At 37.2% G+C, this 22579-nt stretch overlaps 1 protein-coding gene across 2 annotated transcripts; it reads right to left on the bottom strand.

Moving 5' to 3' along the window:
• Nucleotides 1-5553: 5553 nt before the first annotated feature.
• LOC105928207 (5-hydroxytryptamine receptor 3A) lies at nucleotides 5554-21582 on the bottom strand. 2 transcript variants are annotated; one of them, XM_021317946.2, is made up of 10 exons: nucleotides 21507-21582; nucleotides 18608-18765; nucleotides 16881-16925; nucleotides 16597-16706; nucleotides 11247-11416; nucleotides 10428-10588; nucleotides 8328-8538; nucleotides 8094-8246; nucleotides 7774-7859; nucleotides 5554-6482 (listed from the first exon to the last, which is right to left on the bottom strand). In XM_021317946.2, exons 1-10 carry the CDS (start codon nucleotides 21544-21546, stop codon nucleotides 6264-6266), a joined length of 1353 nt encoding a protein of 450 aa, XP_021173621.2. In that variant the 5' UTR covers nucleotides 21547-21582; the 3' UTR covers nucleotides 5554-6263. The 2 variants fall into 2 exon arrangements, with proteins under 2 accessions (XP_021173621.2, XP_035997589.1); XM_036141696.1 differs by lacking the exon at nucleotides 21507-21582 and adding an exon at nucleotides 19469-19617.
• Between the last annotated feature and the right edge of the window lie 997 nt (nucleotides 21583-22579).

Raw genomic sequence — 22579 nt, forward strand, 5'->3', positions numbered from 1 at the left:
GTTACTTTGACATTTTAAAAGTTTTAACCCCCCCCCCCCCCCCCCTGAACATGAAAAAATCCTTGTTATTCGATGCTGTAGCGCACATATTCCCTAGTTACTGGGGAGAAATAGGGAGTACAAATATGGCGGCTGGTGGCTTCAAAGCGACTCGTTCTAACAGCCGGCGATTAGCACTCCAGTGTGTAATATAGCTCAGTGCCAACAACATACCAAAGCTCAAGTGTATGTTTACCGACGATTTACAAAAGAGTTTCCCTGCTTTCAGACCGGGTCGAGACAAATGGGAGGCCTTTATTGTGCTATTCATTCATTACAGGAATTGTTAAGCATTTTTTAATAAATGCATTTTGAATAAAATTATCATTTGTTATTGGAGTTATTGCTGTTGACTTCTACTGAAAAGCATTTTTAATAAACCAACTGTAAATATCATGTTAATGTAGGATTACGTAGGCCTATGTTAAGTGAGTGCATGCCACAGACATCTCTATGCATGGGAACAGGAACCCCCCCCACCCCCCCCCCCCCCCCCCCCCCCCCCCCCGCTCCAAGGTGTCCTGGTTTTCCCAAATGAAAATATGGTCACCCTAATTTTGTGATATCGGCAAATGTATCATCATCCAAACAAATCAGTAACATTGTGTCATGATAAATCTGATGATTTAAAACTCTAAAATCATTGTCATATAGAATTATATTCATGAAATTAGATGTGTGTTCCTATGTTGCTCATTTGTGAGAAAGTACCTTTCAAAATGACAACCATTAAACCCACATTTCTGTCTTAACATGTTTTTTTATTGGTCTGATGTAATATTCTAATTTTAAATTATGTGTTTCATTAGCTGTAAGAAGAAAAGCATCACACTTAACAGAAATACAGGCTTGAAAACACTAATCTGGGTGTAATTAACCCGTATAATGTGTTTCACTTAGTGAACTGAGCTACTGAAATGAATTGACTTTTTAATATTTTCAAAATCCATTGAATGGGTGTGTATATAAAGGGTGTCACAATACATCAATATATCGATCAAATTATTAACTATCCAATAACATCGATGCAACATTAAAATATTGATCCAAATAGTCATTTTCAATATACACCTTTATTTTGAAATTCAGGCATAAGACATCTGTTATGTGAACATATATTAGGCTATTATTATTATTATTTTAAAATAAAAAAATGCTGTTTTTCATTTAAATGCCTGATACCTGTAAGAGCTTAAGAATAAAATGGACAAATCCTGTTTAGGTTTTTTTTGTGAGTTGATATCAATGTAAATAATAGGGTTAGATGGGCAGATTATATATTGCATCATACTGATCGCAAAGTAAAGTGCAGTAAAATAACTCACTACGTTTGTAAAAACTACACTTTCTTACAAAGTTACAATAACATTCTGACAATATGAGGCCTAGAAAAGGCATAGCTTTACAATTTATTTCTAAACACACATTTTAATTATTTTGTGAATCACTGGTGTTTCAGCCACTCTGCACATCCCTCTCTATTAAAACTTTTCACAGACTCCACTCACATCCTTCATTCAGAGTATCAGCTTCTTCCCTCGGGTCAGCGCCTCAGAGGTGCAGACTGAACCGCAACCAGATCTAATCTCCTCTACTCTCCATCAAAGCTTTTAATAGCTACAAAAATACTAAACCGTGATTGCAGAATGTACAGCTAATGGCCAATATGACTTTAAACTGTATTTACAAGGTTTTTTTTGGGATTGTATTGTTTTATCTTGATCTCATAATGTAACTCAGACACTGCAATAGGCTGTGGAAAAAAGTGGTGAATGTTATGTGATGTCTATGGATTTTAGATTTATGTAGCAGTCAGTGTTTGTACTACAGACACATTTCTCATTAGACAATGAAGTTAATCTATTTTTTTTTTTTTTTTTTTTTTTTTTTTTGCTCAGAGAGCAATGCAGGTCGCCTGAACCAGACTAGCAGGGAGCAAATGCAGCTTTTCTGTTCAATCTCAGTTTGCATAATTATGTTTTTTTTTTTTGGATTTAAGATACCACCCTGAATATATTATTCCAAGGACAATGAGACTTACTGCTCTGGGAGGCCCTTTAGTCCATTTGGGTATATTGAGTATTCAGTATATGGGTAATATCAAAGTGCTTTAAAGAGAGTAAAAATGTGTGTTTTTTTTAAAAGTTGAAAACAGCAAGCAAACTTCCTGACGTGCAAAGGCAGAGAATTCAGCAGAAAATGCTCTGTCATCTTTTAATTTACATTTTGTCTTTGGAACCACCAAAAGCAACTGGTCCACTGAGCAAGATGGTAAAGATGGATGCAGCAGTTCAGCAAGATTATTGACAGGGTTAAAAACAAATCTGAAGAAGCAAAAATAAACAGAAAGCCAGTGAAGGGAAACCAGAGTTGGGGAAATGTCCCTTTTACAAGTTCAAGTTACAGATCAAGTGGGTGAAGCCTAGAGCTTTGTCATAATCAAGACAAAGGAGAATAAAAGAATGTAACTGGAAAAAGCTGTATTTTATGATTGAGTTTACCCGGCTGTAAAATTTCAGGTTTGGATACATTTTTATTCCGAGATCACAATGCAAGATTTCTGATAGGACAACAGGGACAACATTTCTGGATTAATATTTTTTCAAGCTTAGCAGTTTTTCGCCACTGTCATTGATTTATCTCAATACTTTCAGCCCGCACATCGCTGTTCTAACACAAAGAGAGGACGCTCTCAGTTCTGAACAATTTATTTGTACTGCACTTCGTTTTTATGCCAACAGCAGCTTTTTAATAATGTAGGTGACACAGAAAAACTTTGACGCAGCTGTATCCTGCATTGTTAAGAATGTTACTGTTACACTCAGTTTCTGCAGAGTTTAAAGGTGTTCTCTAGCCAGAGACTCACAAGATTGATTAAATTACCACAGAATGAAAGCAATAATTTGTTCTGTATCAATCTTTGAGACTTCCAGCTCTAATTTGAAATAACGTGTCAGTTACAATAAGTCACACCATCCCATCATTATTTGCAAATACTGATTATAGCCAATTAATGCTTTATTTGGTTTGCACCCAAATAAACCTGGGTGCGATTTGCACCCAGGTTGTAAGTTAACCTCTGTTTGTCACGTCCCCCCCTCTTGTCATTCATGTTTTATCCCTGGGGGGGATACATTCCTCCCCCCTCTGGTCTGAATAAGTAATATTATGGATTTTTAAAAATGTATATAAATTAGGGCTGTCAGTTTTAACGTGTTATTAACGCGTTAGACCACAACGGCAAATTTCTTTTTGTCGCCGTTAATTGCGCGCCAAAACACACACACCGTTCCCTAATGTTTTTTCCCCGCCGCGCTCTCCGGACTGTGTTTCTTTTACCCTCGGCGCTTTCCGTAGTTTCAAGAGCGCTAGCCTAGAGACTGCAGCAAAACAGACCTGCGCTCACTGTTGCACAGACTGTGTTTTTCATGCGACTTTGGACTTGTTTTTTTCTAAAGGCACTAGTAAATTTCATGAGTCAAGGGTTGCGTTTTTTTTGGGCACGTTTCTGAAAGTAAATTTGGGCTCTAAAATAAGTGATGAAACAGCGCTTATTAAGAGACCTGCCTGCAAAGGCAGAGAGAGCAACTCTGCACGTATTTTCTGCAGTTTACGGTGCAATAACTGGTAATAACTGCAGAAAGCAGATTACTTAGTGCAGATCACCATTTTGAGCAGACATTGATTCTGAAGATGAGTTTTTAACATGCTGATAGCATTGCAGAAACCCAACCCATAAACCGTACTTTAATGCTTATTCATTTGTTTTCACTGTATTTGACAAACTAAGGCTGAATTACGTTGCCAAACGAAGGACCTGGAGTTACTAAACAGTTGCTAAACAGTCTCATTCAGGGTACTAAGCTCCTGGCCAGTTGCAAGCAAAGTGTAAGACTGGAATGACCAGGATGTTTAAAACCTTTTTCCAGGCCTAAACTGTATGAATATGGATATAAACAGCAAGCAAAAATATTGTTGTTGGTGTGAAAGCTCAGAGAGAGTGAAGAAACGAACAATAAAACTTATGACTTTATTGAAATGTATATTGTATGATATTTATTTACAAATTTATTTACACATTGTGTAAACATCAGGGCGTCATGATTAGTCATTTAACCACTACAGTCCAGAGTTTAACATTTGGCACTAGGATGTTTTCATTCCAATTCTCAAAAGTGCTTAAAAAATAACAAGATAAAAATATTTTTTGTACAAACATGTATTTTATTTGTGTCATTTATTGCAAAATTGCTTATTAAAATGCCCAAACAGGCTATTACACTTGCAGAAATAAAAGGATAAAATGTGCAATTAATTTGCAATTAATCTCTAGTTAACTATTGACATTATGTGATAAATCGATTCAAATGCAATCGTTTTAATCGTTTGACAGCCCTAATATAAATACATGTCTTGTGTCCTTCACATTTGTTAATTACATTTTTTGTTGTCTGTTTTTAAAGACTATTATTACGTTTTCTGCTCAAAGCGGTTAAAGTAAACTAATACCCACTCCCAAGTCCCGACAGTAGATGGCGCAAGTTTAAAAACAATAGTCTAACCTACTGGATCTAGCTATTTACCTGAAAGAGCACCATGCTAGCTAACCATTATTAATATAACTTTTATTCATTAATAAAACTTTTGAAATGATCCCCCCCCCCCTCTGATTTTTCCGCAAATCGCACACTGCTTATAACTTATAACTGGACCATACCTGATTAAACTGTATTTTCCTATTTCATCTTGATTTACTGTCACGGCCTTATTAGGCCTATTAGGTTGCACCTAGACACGTAATTAATGTTGCCCCACCCGTGGCAACATCAGGGAATAAGAAGCCTCGAACTGCACATTTCACGAGTGGAATTAGAAATCTTTAATAAAGGAATATGGAGAATATTAAATCATAATTAATAAAAAGGAACAATGCTGTTGCTGCTGAAAAAAATAGTTGGTGACAGAATTGCTGAAAATGTCAATGCATGAATGACAGAAGTAAAGCTGTATCACCCACATTGATTACATGTCTATAGGAGCAAAGTATAAAAAGGACTTGGCAGCAAATCAAGATTAAGTGTAAAAATACAGTTTAATAAAGTCCAGTTATAAGTTATTCTTATGTTTAATCTTGACCACCTAAAGCATTGTTGGATATATTCAACATTCAATTCATTTCAATTAAATTTTATTTATAGCACCAATTCACAACACATGTTATCTCAAGGCACTTTGCAAAGTCAAATTCAACCAAATCATACAGCTTGGTCAAAAGGTTTCCTATCTAAGGAAACCCAGCAGATTGCATCAAGTCTTGAAAAGCAGCATTCGCTCCTCCTGAAAGACACAGAGACAGTCGTCTGCATTGTTGATGGCTTTGCAGCAATCCCTCATACTGAGCATGCATGAAGTGACAGTGGAGTGGAAAACTCCCCTTTAACCGGGAGGAAACCCTCCAGCAGAACCAGAACCAGGCTCAGTATGAACGCTCATCTGCCTCGACCCACTGGGGGTTAGAGAAGACAGAGCAGAGACACGAAAAGCACAGAAGCACACATTGAGCCTGATAGCTCAGTCATTATACCTTTTTGTTTATTGGTAGATAGAGCTGTATTTTATTTCATTATTAGTGTTAGTGTTTAGCATTTGGAGACCCTGAAGCATGAAGCCCTGTTTTTTTTCCTCGTTTTGTCCTGTAATTGTTTGACTTTACCTAATTGTAAAATAGATCCATGTTTTCTAATGACATTAAGTATTTTCTTTGGTTAATGGTTTATTTTTGCATTGCCAAACATCATCCTCGCTGTATAGGGGATTTTAACAGTCATCCACAAACACATGGAAAGAAACGTAGCTTTAAAAACTAGCTCCAAATGCGATCAGAAATAAAGAGAAATGGGATTTTATTTATTTCAATGAACCCACCACTGTTTCACTTTATTTCAATGCAATACTTTTCTGTTTGAGGGAGCCAAATGGATTGAGACATCCATTTACTTATTGGATTGTCTAACTTCGTTTTAAATTCAGAAAAGTCTAAAATGTCAATGTGGATGAAGCTTGTTGAACATACAAGGGAGAATGTTTCTAAAAGCACAGCTAATATTTACAGTGACATTTCCACTCCAAGCATTATCCTTGGTCACAATGTAAGCTATGACTTTGACAAATGCATCACTAACTGATGGGCATTGTACAGAATTAGAATAAATATTTTTACATTTCTAAGAGTACCATTCCATAAAAATGAAGGACAGAAACAGTAAAACCGTTATAACATAAAAAATAAAGAAAAATCTGTTGATTTTCTTTGCCCAAAATACAGACTTCATCTTCTCCTTTCTGGGGCCAAGGTGTTGATGCATCGTGTTCTGCAACTTCTGCAACTCATCCAGGATCAACTGCAAAACATTTGTATCCCTCGAGTCGTTTCTGGAGTTCACCTGCACAAAGATGCAGTGGTTTCACTGTATTTTACTTTTTGATTCAGCTCACACCAATGTTCTACTCAACTTGTCTCCACTTTGTTTCTGAGATCATCCTAGTGGTATGAGGCACACAAAACACAAATCCTAACATTGTCTTAGAATCTAAATCGTGTTGATTCATCATTAAACTGTGTTGTCTAAAGGTGCAGAGGGCTGTGAAAAGTGACAAAGGTAAATGACTTTACATATAGGGACATAATAAAAAATTTGGTCTGATAGAGACTTTATCCTGTTTTAAAATGATTTATAATAAATGTTTGTGTAGAAAAGATTTCTACAGCTTGATCTGAACAACAAAGATGAAGCAAAAATTAAAAGAATTTATGTGAGAAAACGGCACATTATTCAATTATTATTATTATTTAACTGCCATTATTCAACTGCCATATTGTTTTAGGTAGAAGAGGCTCTCTCCTGGCACAAAATTAACTGCACTTTTTCAGTGACCTGGAGGGATGTAATTGTTTGGTTTTGCATATTCAGGGAGTACTGTACACTTTGGACTGATCTCTTTCTCTCATTGAAGTGAATGAAATTCAATGTGTTTGGAAGTAGTGGGGTGACCCTGCCCTGATCAGAATCAGAATCAGATATACTTTAATAATCCCAGAGGGAAATTGCTGATAGATGAATAGCAGCAGTTCCTTTAAGTTCATTGCTCATTTCTTTCCATCTTGCCACCCAAGAGATTTGTTGTTAATTTGCTGATTAGCAGCACCTGGGAGTTACATTTTCTTTAAAGTCCAATAAAAGCAAAAATGATGTGTTTAATTTCTCACACTCAGCTTTTCATAATTTGAATTTGCTTTTATTTCATAAATATTATTAGTGTAGAGTCTGTTTATTTAGTACACTTGAGGTGAGATTAAAATAATTTTAGAACAGGGAGAAGACCACATTATATCAATTATGTCCCGATATCTGAAACCCTGGAACTGGATAACAGTTTACACTTGTATGCTTTGCTAATCTTGTCCACAGATTGCAAATATTTTGAGCTGCATAACTTCCAACAGGTGAGGATTTTCAGTGTAATAAGAAGTATTGCAAACTCAGCTCATTTGCAACGTTAGTGGACTTAGTTTGAAAAATAGTATCACACAGTACCTCAAAAATAAAGAAGAGAGAAATGAGTCTGAATTATTAATTGTCCCTAATTTATAAGTGTGTTCATTCTGATCAGATTGACTTTGTTTACGATAAACAATCTAATCCAAATGGCAATAAAAATTCACACATAATTTACCTCCTCATCAACAGCTAGGAGCTCACACTGTTTCTCACTGTCGCAGACTCGGCAGGCGCAAGAACAGCCGTTTTCTTTTTTATTGTCTAAAATACAACACATTTGTTATAAAAGGTGCATTTATATACATTATTATTATTTGAGTTTGAGCATTCTGGGCCTTTTTCCCTTAAAGTATGAATGGGAGTGTTTGTTTTCTGTAGATACAGGATGAGCTAGCAAAACTGCACATTTTATCACAAAAACAAACCAAATGTGAATGAAAACACATAAACAGTGTAAGAAATTCTTCAGATTTTCCAATGTAAAATGTATCTCACCCATGCTCCAATTTTTGGTTTTGTTGTTTTTGTTCTCCCCACTGTCCCATGGGCCGAGTTCGTCTTCAGTGTCTTTTTCCATCAGATAAGTTACCAGGATTGTCTCCAGTAGACTGAGCAGCATCAGAGCAAAGATCACAATGCAGTAGGTCGCTAACAAAAGGAAACAGACCATTAGTGAGATTTGTTTGAGTATCTTAAGTCAAATGAAGTGTCTTTAGTTCTCTTTTTTACCAATTAGTGGAGTCTTGTTGGACATGGAGGGCAGGATGTCATTCAGGATGAGCAGGAGAACAGAGATGGCCAGCAGCACTGTGACTTTGAACCCCAGCTTTTCCCCTCGATGGTCAGCGATGAAGAAGGAGGCGAGATCCAGAATAAGGAAAAACAGGATGGGCAAGAGGAAATTTATGACGTGAAGCAGTGGTCTCCTTTTAATGGTGATCTGGGGAAACGGATTACTAAGGGATTAGAAAATTACATCCTTTAAAAACAGTGAAACGTTTTAATTTTCTGATCTTGGTGTGGAGCTTTTTAAACAAATAAATAGGATATATGGATATAGTCCTAGTAAAACATTAAAGCCCCAAAATAGTGAAGACAACTTTCTTTTGCCATCTTGATTGTCTAAGATCCTTCAGATGTTTACTCTTCGCTTATACTCATAATTACTAGATGTATAGCTCCTTAACACCACAATATTTTTTGCAAAAAATGTGACCTTATCTGATAACTCAAATCCAATATTATTATTATGAGCCGTGGATAAGGAGGTGCCAATATTTGATACTCTTATTTTGAAGTATGACAAAAGGTAGCTCTGGGTCATGATTTCCTTCAACTTCATATTTGGTCCCAAAAATGCAAGGATTAATATAATTGCTTAACTTGACTTAATGAGTTTAAAAGGGAAATATCATGCTTTAAAGATCTTCCTTTACCCATATAAATCATTCAGTTGTGGTCAATATAAAGTGGAACTGCAATGCTTTGGTCTGAATTCCTCGTTAATTTAGTCTTACAGGTCCTCTTTTGCCCCTTTTCCGAGGTTCATCCGAGAGCAACTCGTTTTGGTGCTATCTCTTTAAATTCAAAGGAGGCAATTCACACCCTGCCCCCTTTAGGTTGCAGAGCATTCCACTTCACCCCATTCGGCAATTTTTGTTGTATGTTGGGGGAATGTTTAATGGATTGTGTGGATTAATACACCCAACAAGCGAACATTTTCAGTTATCCACTTGTAACTTTGCCTTCCTTGAGCTTGGACTATAAAATTGCAACGAAAAAAAATGTCAGATTCACAAAATAGGTTACCCAGAAGTCCATGACATTGTTTAGCCAATACTATGATGTAAATGTTCAAGAAACGTGATAAGGAGTAGAGAAAACTGAACAGGTTGAAAAATATAATGCAGACTGAAAATAAAGATATCTATGGTGCACCTGGAGAGACTATTAAATTTTACAGTACACAACAAAATCTATTTAAGGGCTAAAAAATTTTGGATTTTGCATGATATTCCCCCCTTTAAAGAGCATGTGACAAACCTGCCATAAACCAGGTGTAATAAACTCTTTTCTTTGGGTTGGCCAACAACCCTGCTGATCCTCAAAAAGACTCTCGCTTTTTTAAATCATATCCGGCAACATTGTTGGTACCAGGTGAGAAAAAAAGAAACAGCGTGTCATGCAATATATCAGTAATTTGTAAGCACATTTTTAAGTGGGCTGGTTAACTGTTTGTCGCTAACAAAGATACATTTGGGATCTGCTTTGGAGCTTGCACCAAACAAAAGAGATATTTAGATATATTCTAATGAGTCGGTGCTAAATTTGATCCTTGCTCGAGGCGTACTCAAGGCTGACTCAGTGCAGACTCCCGCATACAGGTGCGAGCAGAGCTCAGTTTTTAAGACCGCATACGCGGCGTCAAACTATATACAGCTCAGCGGCAAGAAGTCTTTACATCAAACTCTTTTATATGTGACATGAAGTCAGCAGAAGAAACCAGCAATGAGAAATGAAACCAGAGAAATGTGAAAGTAATCAAGAGGAAATGAGGAGCAGCTGAGACCAATGAACTGAATTGAATTGTGGCGAGCAGTGAACTAAAGGGAACCAAAGAAAACATGACAAGATGTACATAGACTGAACTAAGAACAAAATCCAATACCTGATCCACAAAAGTAAGAACAAAAACATAAACACCTAGTGATAAATAGCATAAGAGAAAAACTAAAGAAATCATCTTCTAGGAAGCTTGACAACAAGCTAGTCAAAATTCGATCCACAAATGAAAATCAAAACACAAACACCTGAAGATTGTGACGGTACCGTGTAAGTGAGCAGTTCCCAACGTCTATCATACAAGCTGAGGTTGGAGTTTTGGACGGACATTTTCAGGAATTCCCACTCTCCCTGAGTCTTCATTATCTCTCGAGAAAACTGCGTGGCCCGAGAGGAATTCGAGAAAGGAGAAATTCGAATCTCTTTTACTGTTGGGAGACAAAAAAGATTAAATAAGGCTCCAGATTGCTAAAATGTCTGTCACCCAGCACTTGCAAAGGCATTAATTTTCTTCTCCAGTGGGAAAAAAAACAGAAATGGTCTCCAAAGCAGCAATTTGAGTAAAAGCTTTGTTTACTTTACAAAGTGAACTGTTTCCAAGAAGAACAAGCACAATATGGGTGCTTAAGGCCGTTACACATCGCTCCTGTTACAGTAAATTGATGAATAATTTAATAATCAAACAAGAGCTAATCTCATAATTTTTTTCTTCTGCCAAAAAATGGGTTGGCCACTGCTGTTATTTATTTTGAATGGATGTAAAAAAAAATATATATATATATATATAACATCTCTTGTGATCTAGTGCACAATTTGCATATTTGGGTTTCCAAAAACTGCTGAAATATTAGGTTATACCTGCAACCTTGAAACTTTACTGTACATGCAACTTTTTCATAATCCAGGGAAAGGCAGGTCATCAACACTGGGCTGTTTACGGGAACTCATGGTTTTATTGTACAACAAATATTTAACAGATAACAAATTAATTACTTTAAATTACTTTTAATACCTGTTTTTGAAATAGTACCATTGTGCTAAAAGGGGTTACTGTACAAACATGTGGGTCACAACGCTGATACCCACCACAGTGTATGGCAGAACCAATGGACATGCTGCACTCTTGTGTGTCAAAAGGAAACTTGTGGACGTCCATCTTGCAGGTGCTAATCACCCGCATGTCCTCATCATAAAAGACGGTACCGTCATAAGCCACCAGCATGTATGGATTCGGAGGAGAGTCATCCTTCTGTATCCTGAAACAACATTCACGTCCACACAAGCACACATACAGTATTTCTTTTTTAATGTGTTTGCTGAACATTCAGATGGCATATTGTTTCATTCTCACAATGAACTAAATTTAGAGATGCTGGACTTTTCACTGTCGCAGCAAGATAATTGTGTTTGCTCAATATTGTACTGAAAGTAGTATAAAAACGGTGTGTACTTTAATAAAAGTCAGCACACAGTAAAGTCATTTACCTTTGCAAATACAGAAACTAGAAAAAATTAAATTGTAACTATTTAAAATTAAAATTAAAAGTGGAATTTATTCCTTTAATCTAACTATAGGACTCAGCCTCTAAATGTGATGCAAATAATTGTTTAACTTCAGTTAAACTTGCCTGACCAAGGGATAAAATTATTGTTTGTATATGTTTATTTTTCTATGCAAGATCATCTTTGTCAGGAGGTACATCAACACACAGCATGCAAAAACCTTAAACTGGAGTCCTGCAATATGCTTAATGTTCTAAACTAAAACAAATTCAAACAATCTTCAACCAAGAAATACAAATCCACATTGTGAGTCTGACAAATCAGCTTTTGTATCAGTTTCCTTACTAAAGGCAAGGCAAGTTTATTTATATAGGACTTTTTAGTAACAAGAGCATTCAAAGTGCTGTACATGAATAGAAAAACATTACTGTGGTGCATGCTCCTCCAACCACCATTGTGTTAGTATTTTTTTTTTTTTTATATTATATTACAGTTTATATGTTTAAGTTAGTTATTTCATTTAGACAGGTATTTTCTAATGGGTGCACATTTTAGTTAATGTCTGTCTGAATGTTTTATTTACACTTGTTTTTTGTTTGAGGTGCTGCTGATACAAACCAGCTGGAGGAGGAGCATACAATTTTTTTATTTTTTTTGAAAGACTGATGGGGGAGACTTGTTTCAAGTTATTTTTAATTAGTTAATTTTATCACTTAAATATTCACTTATTATTGTTTCCACAAAGTAAGAGTTAGTTTTGCTTTATTTGTTTCATAGAATGCTTTAGTTAATTTTGTATTTATTTGTTCTTTTGTTATGTCGTGCCTCCCTCATGTGGTAGACTTAGGTTACTCCATCCCTATTTAAGCAGCCTTTTGTTCTTTGTTTGTAGGTCAGTTTTGTTTGTGTTGAGTTAGAGTTCAGTTCAGTTGACCTCAGTTAAATTTGATCAGTTGATATATTCTAACATTAAATCTTTTTTTAGTTTACTATTTCTGGAAGAATTGAATGGAATTATTTTCTACTTTCAATATTTTTTTTGTCCTTGTTTGAGTCTGGTCCCTCACAATTACAGACACAGGAAAAGAAACACATTACATTAACAAAGGAATAAGCTAAGTAAATCCTTGACTAGACTTCTTTCATACATTAACAAACATACAGAAATACTTAATTGTTTATATTCATAATAAGAAATAAGCTAATTATATTCTTGGGGATTTTTGATTCAAAGTAATTTTGCCCAACTTTTCTAAAGCTACAACTTGGTTTCACTGGAATGGTCTTCATCACTAAGAATTCAAAGTTTATTTTTTTCTATTCATATATTACTCAAAGCTACAACTTAAGGTCTCTGATCTGACCTTTCTAAACCTGGGGTCCATTCTTCGTACGTCGCTAAGTCAGTTTGCAGGATTTGATTGTTGACGATTTGGCATGATCTTGGATCGTTTGGTTCTTCGAAACTCATCCTGGACTTGCTGTCATAGCAACATGTGCGCAAACTTAAGCCTGCTCGAGAGCAGGCTTAAGCTTGTTTTGTTTGTTCTCCATGTAAACAGGATTAGATTGCAGCTTTATAAGCGGAGGAGATAGGGAAGTCTGACGTAGCCATGTCCATGTTTACGACTGCAAACTGTTGCGGAAGGTGCAAAATAATTTGCAGAGCTTCTCGAATTAATCGCATTGCGCAATAGACAGGATATTTAGCGCAGCGCGACAGTGTAATTGTAGAGAGATTTTTCTTGGTGGCTGTTATAAACAGACAAACACATCATTTAACAGTGGCTTTTAAAGAGGAAAAAGTGGTTAGAGCCACAAATAAAAAATATTTAAGTTATTTGATGATGGTTTGCTTTTTATTTTTATCATATTCAGTAAGAAGATTTGTTCAGGCCATTTTATTGTGAAGTTTAGTTTTACTCTGAAAGGCTTGCTTCCTTTTGAGCCGTATATTGTATTAGAAAAAAATATGGATGGATTATCTAGACACGGAGCTATACAGTTTTACCGTGTAAACTGTGGATGACTTGGAAAAGGAAGAACTTAATTTTTTATAGATAAAGAATTTTTCTGTTAAAATTCCCAGTTTGCACGCGTCCTTTAGAATCAGAATCAGACATACTTTAATAATCCCAGAGGGAAATTACTTTTGTTACACGCTCCAGATATACAAACATTTTTATATATATATTTAGAAGTGATAGAAACGTCTAGCATGGACAGTATTAACGCATTCATTTGTCTGCTACTTTCTGCCAGCCCTCTCTCCTGGCTTTAACAGATTTTGAGGTGTTACCTGTCGTTTTAATTAATGACTCAAATTCGGCATAACCTTCCATTAAAAGCTCGTGTTCTGCTTGGGAGAAAAACTGTGGGCGTTCTTTGGCCATGCTGAACAGCCAATAGCAGCACTACTAATCATTGTTTCTACTATTGATACATTTCCCCTTTTAAACAAATGCATGAACCCGCAGTTATCTCAGATAACTCAATCCAGCGATACTAATCATAAACAACAGGTGTGTTCAAAGAACCCAATTAGCTTGATCATGATTAGCCGGATGAAATCATCTTGGATGTGTCATTTGATCTCGGATGCTTTAAGCAACGTACGAAGAACTGGTCCCAGGGTTAATATGGGAGTGTTATGATTTGGGTTTTTGTTTGTTCTGCCTTTGGGCTTTTCTTCAGCCTGTCACCTCTCAGCCACCAGCCACTATCCTGTCACTCCTGTCAGCCCCAGGCAATTAACCCAAATCAACTCCACCTGCTGCCGGTAATTAGATTCAACTCTTGTCACCTGTTCACCAGCCCACATACAGCCGCTTCAGCCATTTCCTCCCCGCCAGAACGTCTCCTCACTTCGCTTCTCATGTCGGATTGCCCCGCGTGATGTACCCTGCTCTACCAGATCCTGTGTACTCAGGCAGCGGGACTCTTACGTTAAGATTCCTGTGTCTGCATGTTGCCAGTTTCTCCATGAGTCCCTGCCATTTGCTCTGCCCGTTCTGGGGGTTCCCTGGTCTACAGTGCCTGTCTGGTCATTTTGCCATCCCTGCCTGCCTGGTCCTTCAACCTAGATTAATCTGCCAAGTCTGGTTCTGTTTGTCTGCCTCACCCTCCACTGCTAATCTTCACAATAAACCTTTTAAATGTATCTGTGTCTGGCTGAATATTGGGTTCACCAGCAGAAAGCTTTACAAGGAGATTTTTTTATATTCATAATGGTTTCACTGGAATGAGCTTCATCACTAAAGATTCTAAGCTTGTTTCTATTCATAAAGCTACAACTTAACATCTCTGATCTGACCTTTTGACACTGCAGCTAAAACAGGAAGCAGCAGAGTATGGGGAGAATGTACAGTAGAGGCGGTATGTGTGCCTGTGTGTTGTCTGTGTGTATGTTAGTCTGTGGACTGTGGCAGATAGCTCTTGCAGCTAGATTCTGATAGTCATGACGTTATCAGGCAGTTCAATAGCGCTCTGTTCCAGGTCACAATTGTCACAGAACCTCTTGTTTACATAACATCCAGGAGAAAATTAAGGTTATACACATGTAAACAATAGAATTGGGATGCAAAATCTCATGACACAGACATGTCATTTCCATACAAAGTGTTGTAGGACATTTCCAATATTGCTTGAAAGTAACAGCTTAACTTGGTTCAACATGTTAAAATCGTAATGAACGCCTAATGTAGGTCATGTTCTTGTAATGATTCCTGTCTGTTCCTGCCTGAAGAAGCTGCTGTGAGCAGTCCCATGACGTCATTCCCTGCTGCCTGTGCTACACCGCCAATCAAGGCTGAGTGGTTACACTTCTGTCAGCTTTAATTACAGGAGCTGTTGTACCTGGGAGGAACAATATATATCCCTGGCTCTCCCAGTGTATAACCGCCAGATTCTTGAAAACTTTTGTGAGTAAACCAACCAGCATTCCTTGTATTGACCTCCTGTTATCGACCTGTCTCGTTCCTATATTCTCCTGCCTGCCTTGCTCTTGTCGGATACTCGTCTTAGCTTCTGATCTCTGGACACTGACCTCCTGCCTTGCCTCTTGACCTAATCTGTCTGCCTCTGATCCTTTCTGAATTCTCCTGACTGACGTGTATGACCCAAGCCTGGACCTATGACCCGTCTCCTGTCCCGCTTGGATACCTCTGCACGGTGTTTGCACTTGCTGTTTCTCTCGGATTCCCCTTATTTAGCCCTCCTGGAAACTTCTGCCCAGTGGACTGTCTCCCTATGTATGATCCTTGAACTGACGATGACTTCCCCGATAGCTTTTGCCCTGCCTAGCGTCAACAAGATTTGGATCAGTCATCTAGTGGTCCAAGTCCTGTGGATTTATCCTCAGGGTAATCCACAGAGCGAGTGCAACCTCCAGACATCTGAAATGTTTAGTGGCTTTCATTCAGTGCTTTATTATCATCACTGAGTTATTCCTGGTCACTAACTTTGCTCTCCTTTCCTTTCCTTGCAGTGATCCTTCTACATGTTCCAAATCTGGCAACACCACTTTATTTATAAACTGTTTTAAAAGCTTACTTCTTGTGTCGGTTAAATTATCGGATCTCCAGATTCTGAGTGGTCATTAAAGCTTTTTTTTTTAAATGGATTAAAAAATGTTAACTAGAAAATGGCAAACCATTACATTTGCATGCTCTTAACCACAAGTATCTCTTTGTATGGTTTTATTTTTGATGAATTCTAAAGATAAAATCTAGCTTGGAATTTATCTACATTTTTATAATATTCCCTGAATATTTCATACTACATCTGTAGTATGTACTGTGATGAAACAAGAGAAAGAAGAGTCTGTAAAACCTAGGTTAACACCATTAGGATAATCAGCCATCATCATATCAAAATTACTTTTCTACCTGAGGCCAGGCAGAAATTAGAGTCAATGTATGTGTTGAAGCCTTACATCTCATAGATGAAGAGGTCAGGTTTCCAAAGCATGTCTTTAGGAACTGAAATCTCGGTGATTCCGCAAAACTGAGCTGGATCCCAAGAGATGCGTTCGTCTTTCCATTGCTGCAGTACAAGTAGATTAAAAGAAATGATGATTAAAAGATGACAAAAATACTACCAACAAAGTAATAAAAATTATCATAATAGTAATTATTTTCATTACTATCATAGAAAATGTTTGTTGAGGTATGACATTTTTTTTCCAACAATTCGTCAAGATAGCTACAGTCAGCTCACCACTGATGTCCAGACGAAAGGTACAAAGGTCTGCGTTTTCTCAACCTAAGAGTAAGGACACAAACCATTTCAGAAAATCTGTTCAGCTTTAATTATCTGATGAGTAGGGATGTTCCAATTTGATCCCAGGTAATGGTTTGGGAGCCAAGTTCAGAATTTTTAAATTATTTTCAGGAGTTGCCTAAAATCAACTCCTGGTACTTGCTGTCCAGTGTTTTGGTTCTGATTTTGTCAGCTTCTCACCAATGAGCTATACAACTGTGTTTTACAAAGAGGATTTCAAAGGGATCCATGACTAGCTGAACATGTTGGCCCAAATATGTTGTAATTTTCCCAATAACTATACAATTTTTTAAAGTAATTATGAGTTTTTACGGAACACAAACAGCAATTTTTGTTATATTTTTCACCCATGAAGATTGCCATTTTTTCACCTGCGCAATGCATTCTAGGTTGATGACACAGTTTGGTCCTACTGGACTGGAATCTACACAGTTAACTCAGGAAGGTTTTTATCGTATTGTGTTTGACAGGTGTAAATTTAGACAATGCCATATGAAGTCGCCGTTGACTGTAATTTTAAAACAAAAAAAACAGCAAGAAAAGTGAGGTGAGTCTTCGTTGCTTCACACGAGTGTCTTTGGAAGAACACAACTTCCGAAGGACCCACATTCGTGCTCTCAATACTTCTCTCCTGAAGACTTTGAGCCATTTTTACCAACACAATTGATTGCAACAGGTGGTCGATACCCTCACAAGCTAAAACCAGCTGCAGTGCCAACTATTTTTATCCACAACGCGCCTAAACCTTGCCACCTTGTGAGTGAAAGACCTTGGGAGAAACATCAGTGAAAGGCAACACTGGAAGACCTTTTTAAATAACGAAGCTGCAACTAGTACCGAATGTGAAATCACGGAAACAACACAGGACCGAAGACCATACCCTAAACAGGTGTTAACGGACCGAAGACCGGACCGATCAGATCCTAAGCAAGTGTTATAGGGCATTTCTCAAATAAGTCTCATTAGCTCCACCCCCCCGGTTACCTTTCCGTTTTAGTGGAAAGGTAAGGTTTTATTTTGCTAGAAGTATGATTGGGCTGTGTTGTAGCTAACACATTCCAGCATTTTGTGAGCTAGGCCTAGCCAAGCCATTTGCAGTGTTCTCCCGAACAGAAAAAAGATAGACCCACTAGAATGGATCGTATGAATGGATCATATAAAAAAGATCCCTTGTGATCAAATAAACACTGAATAAAGATATAGCTTAACTGTAATAGCCCTCATGGCTGTTATCCAACAATGGCATCTCCCAACATTCTTTCAGGGTACAGAAAAAAGAGAGGCTAAACACCGGGGCAATGATTACTGGAGCATGAACAGGTGGGTGTAATTAACTTAATCAGCTGTAGCTATGGAATGGCATGAACTGATTATCCGGGGGAGGCTATAAATGACAGAAAAACAAGCACAACAGAGAACTGGTTAAAAACACACCAAGAATGGACTGAATCAGAACACAAAACCCAGATGATATTTATCTAAAGTCAAACAGATCAACCATTTTGAAGGACGGTCACGTCACTGATGTTTTTAACTGTAATGTTGAATTGAATAGGTACTCAGTATCAGCAAATGTCTAATCATAAACTATTGGGATAGTTGATATTTCCCGATTAGAACATCCCTACTGATGACTTATGCATCTAATCTAAGGCAGCCAGTACCACCGATAGAATGGCGTAGAGGATGATGTCCGTCTTCACCACTGTGGTGTGTGTGTGGTCCAGAACGGGCCGGGTCAGTTTAAACACGCTGTTGTCTGCCGTCAGGTTTAGGTAGTCCAGAACGTCCTGGTAACTGCACACTTCACAGGACACCCCATCTACAGAACAAAAGTTGCCATCAACTGTTGACCAAGGCTTATTTTATCTTAATAGAAATAGAGTCGTTTTGGAATGAGTTTATTGAATCATAGGCAAACTGTTTAATTAACTGTAAACACTCATGCTGCATACATTTTTCAATATATTTTGAGTCCAGAGAAATTTTTCTGTACAGTTTACAATCACATGGAAACAGATTTTCTTGCTTTCGATACCAATAATGGCTTTGAGGATGGCTGTGGGCATATCCACAGCACAATGATGTAGATTCTCATTCATCCAGGACATGAAGATCCTGAGTGCTTAACATGAATGCAACTGGACTTCTCTAGTTTCTTGAAATTCTCATCTAAAAGCTTCTTCAGTTCTGAGTATGATTCTGAAGTAACACGCTGATAAGTTGTGGTTAGAACAATTATTCTAATAGAGCCATTTAGGTCACTAATGAGGCCATTGTCGTCACAAATGGTGAGGTTGGGAAACATGAACCATTCAGTCAGTTTAGTCTTTAGGTAGTTGTTTCTTGATGTCATTGTGTCCCTCACTGCCAACCTGTGAGTTGTTTTGGTGGAAACCACCTGGGGAGACCAGTCAGGGGTTGAAGAGTAGGCGTCAGGAAGATGGAGCCTGAGGCCAAACCAGGCTTGGATCTAGCACTCTGTGAACAACAACCTTCTTTAGCGTTGACCTTTTCTGGCTTACCTTCCTTTTGGAGGATGTCCATGACTGTTTTCTGGACATCTGTCCAGTCAGCAATATTCCCCATGATTGTGTAGCCTACTGGCTAAGACTGAGAGACCATTAAGAAAACACCTGCAAAGGCTTCTTAAAGCCTTTGCAGGTGTTTTAGGTCATTTAGTGAAATAGGGTTTGGCACCATGAGTTTCTAATGATTAACTTTTTCACAATATTACTTTTTTTTTGGTGTACCTGTAAACAAACCACTGAGTATTGATCCAAAAAGTTTGGTCATCCTTGCTTTTGTTTCATCTGTCCAATGTGGGGGTCTGAACATTCCTCACTGTAATGTAGATGGAGTGGGTCTGTCTGCCTTCAGAGAGTGTTGCTAGGTTGTCGCTGTTTGAAACAAGACATTTACATTTATGCAGCACAGCACAGAAAGCCTGGCTAAAGGTGGTGAAGGTTATGTGTTAGTTCCAGAGGTGTTGAATAACTGGCTACATTTACTCAGTTATATTTACTTGAGTAACTTTTTGATCAAAATGTACTTTTAGTACTTTTACTCCACTGTACTTTTTACTTGTACTTGAGTCATATTATTACTCACATATCGCTACTCTTGAGTGAAATTTCTGGCTACCTCACCTACTGCGAGTAACTTCATGAATGAAGAACAGACTTGTTTTAACCAAAAATGCACCAGTGTGACAAAAACCTAGAGTTTATGTTAAAGTGACACTTTTTGTCACTTGTACACAAGCTTTGTTATTTTAATGTTATTTTCTATCTGCTGAGCTCATTGAAGCATTTGGAGGTAAATTAACTTACAGTAAAAAGTAGATATTGTCATTGGAAGTACTTTGCACTGTTCCAACATACTATATATACATTAACGGCTGTAAGTATTTCTTTCAAATTTAATGTTGAAAAATAATATTTAGAAAAAATTCTTCTGCCTGAATTTATTTTGCAGTTGTGTTATTCTTTGTATATTTTTCCATTTTTGTCTTTTAAAATGCACATAACCTTATATTTTTATCTGCCCAATTACATATTTTTTAAATATGAAATCATCAGCTGTTATTATTAGTTACTCATTACTTGAGTAGCCATCTTACTGAATACTTTTTTTTACTCGTACTTGAGTAATTTTTTTCGCTGACAACTTTTTACTTTTACTTGAGTAAAAATATGTTGAATAAGTGCTACTCTTACTTAAATACAATTTTTGGCTACTCGACACACCTCTACTTATTTCTGTCTGGTTTGATTCTGCCTATGCTGTGTTATGCTGCCCTCTCCCTGACTGTGATGTGCACCGAGTGGGGGGAAAAAAGGCGCCGCAAGTAGATAATATTCTGCTTGGATATTTTCCAAGCAGAATATTATGTTTGGAAAATATCCATCTTAGTTTATTTTGCACTTCAGCCGCATAGGTAATTGGGAATGTTCTTCTGCTTCTTCCTTTTTTTCTCCTTTTAATGGTTTTCTTGAAATACAAAATGTCTTTACACAAGTCCAGCAAGGGTTTTGAGAGGTTTGAAGTGATGTCCAGTTATTTTACTCTGTCCTTGTGGGGACAGAAGCAGTGATTCAAAAAGTAGGTACTGGTAGATACTGGTGAGTGGGTTTTCTATAGACTCCAGCCTCTCTCTCAGTGCACACTAGACTGTCCGAAAACTACGTTGTCGTCTTTGGCCTCCCCTCTAGTAAACTTAGATATTTTTTTCCACCAGTGAGTAGAAACAATAAAAATAATCATTAAAAATATATATATTTTTGTGTCAAAGAACTGTCTCATTTTCAATGGAGATTACAGACTATGTTCTATGTTTCTATGAAAGATAATTGACAGCTTGTTATATAGGACAAGATGAATGACCAATTACTGAAAAGTTAACTAACTGAGCAAGCTGATCAAGTACGAATGCAGAGATTGCGGTGAGCTTTGAAACAGAGGCAAAGAGTCTTCTTAATGTTGACTAAAAGCAAGCATTATTGCTCTGCTATTGAATTTAATCAATCACCAAAACAGAACGACAGATTTAAAAAGACTTACCTATAATGATAAAGAGCAGGAAGAGAGAAATACACGTCATCTCAGGAGCTTTTGCAGACTAGTGTGTCCAGGGCAGCTGCCTTTATTCTTAGAAGTGAAGTTCGACCAAACACGTTTAAATGAGCTATCCCTCCACTGAGGACATGTGTGACAGATAATTAACTTACAGAGGGAGGAGACATTCAGTGCCTGCAATGTATCTGACTTCTTCTGACAGCTGAGATCACTGCAAAAAATGAGTTACAAAAAGCCCAACTAAATATTAAAGGCAGGTGGAAGACATCCATCAGTTTAGAGTAAGGGATAATGTGACTTTACAGCTTGCTGTCACCAATATGAAAAATATTGCAGATTTAGCTCTAAACGTATGACTTGAGGACACAGTTACAGACGAAGATGATGTAACACGTAAAATTTGATTAGAATGGAACCAAGGCAATGTGAGAACATTAGGAACGCCTACCCCAATTAAACCCACTTGTTTTATTGTCGTCTCCTGTCAGTCTCAGTGTGGGCGGTTGAGCAGTAAGTCTGAACAGGATATCTTTCTTCACCACAAAGGTTGCTAAAAGCCTGGAAGTAATGTCTCATGGTCTTCTTCTGTCATGCTGAGACCCTCTCTACATCAAGAACCATCCAGAAAACTTCAAAAAAGCCATTAGTGTTTATGTTTTAAAAAAACAGATTTTTTTAGCATATTTAGAATATTTAGCAAATCATTTCTAAAGATTAAACTAGTTTATACATTAATTAAAGCCAGAGTGACATATTTTAAGGGTTAATTTTGATATGTGTGGCTTACATGAAAATTTCAAGCTGAGTTTCTCTGAAAAAATGTTAACAGCCAATAAATTATAAACACAAATATTAACATATTTCTCGTTCTGAATCATCTTTCTGAAATGTATGTCCATATACTTTATAGTATACAAACCTTCTCATGAAAATCTACAGATGATTAGATCAATGCAAAAAAATCTGTGAAGGGTTTATTATTAAGTACACTGCTCATAAAACTAAAGGAGCCCACACAGGTTGCACAGTCAACTCCACCAGGATAGGACATCAAAATG

Source organism: Fundulus heteroclitus, chromosome 10 (genome assembly GCF_011125445.2).
Source record: "Fundulus heteroclitus isolate FHET01 chromosome 10, MU-UCD_Fhet_4.1, whole genome shotgun sequence".
In the NCBI taxonomy this organism is placed as follows: domain Eukaryota; kingdom Metazoa; phylum Chordata; class Actinopteri; order Cyprinodontiformes; family Fundulidae; genus Fundulus; species Fundulus heteroclitus.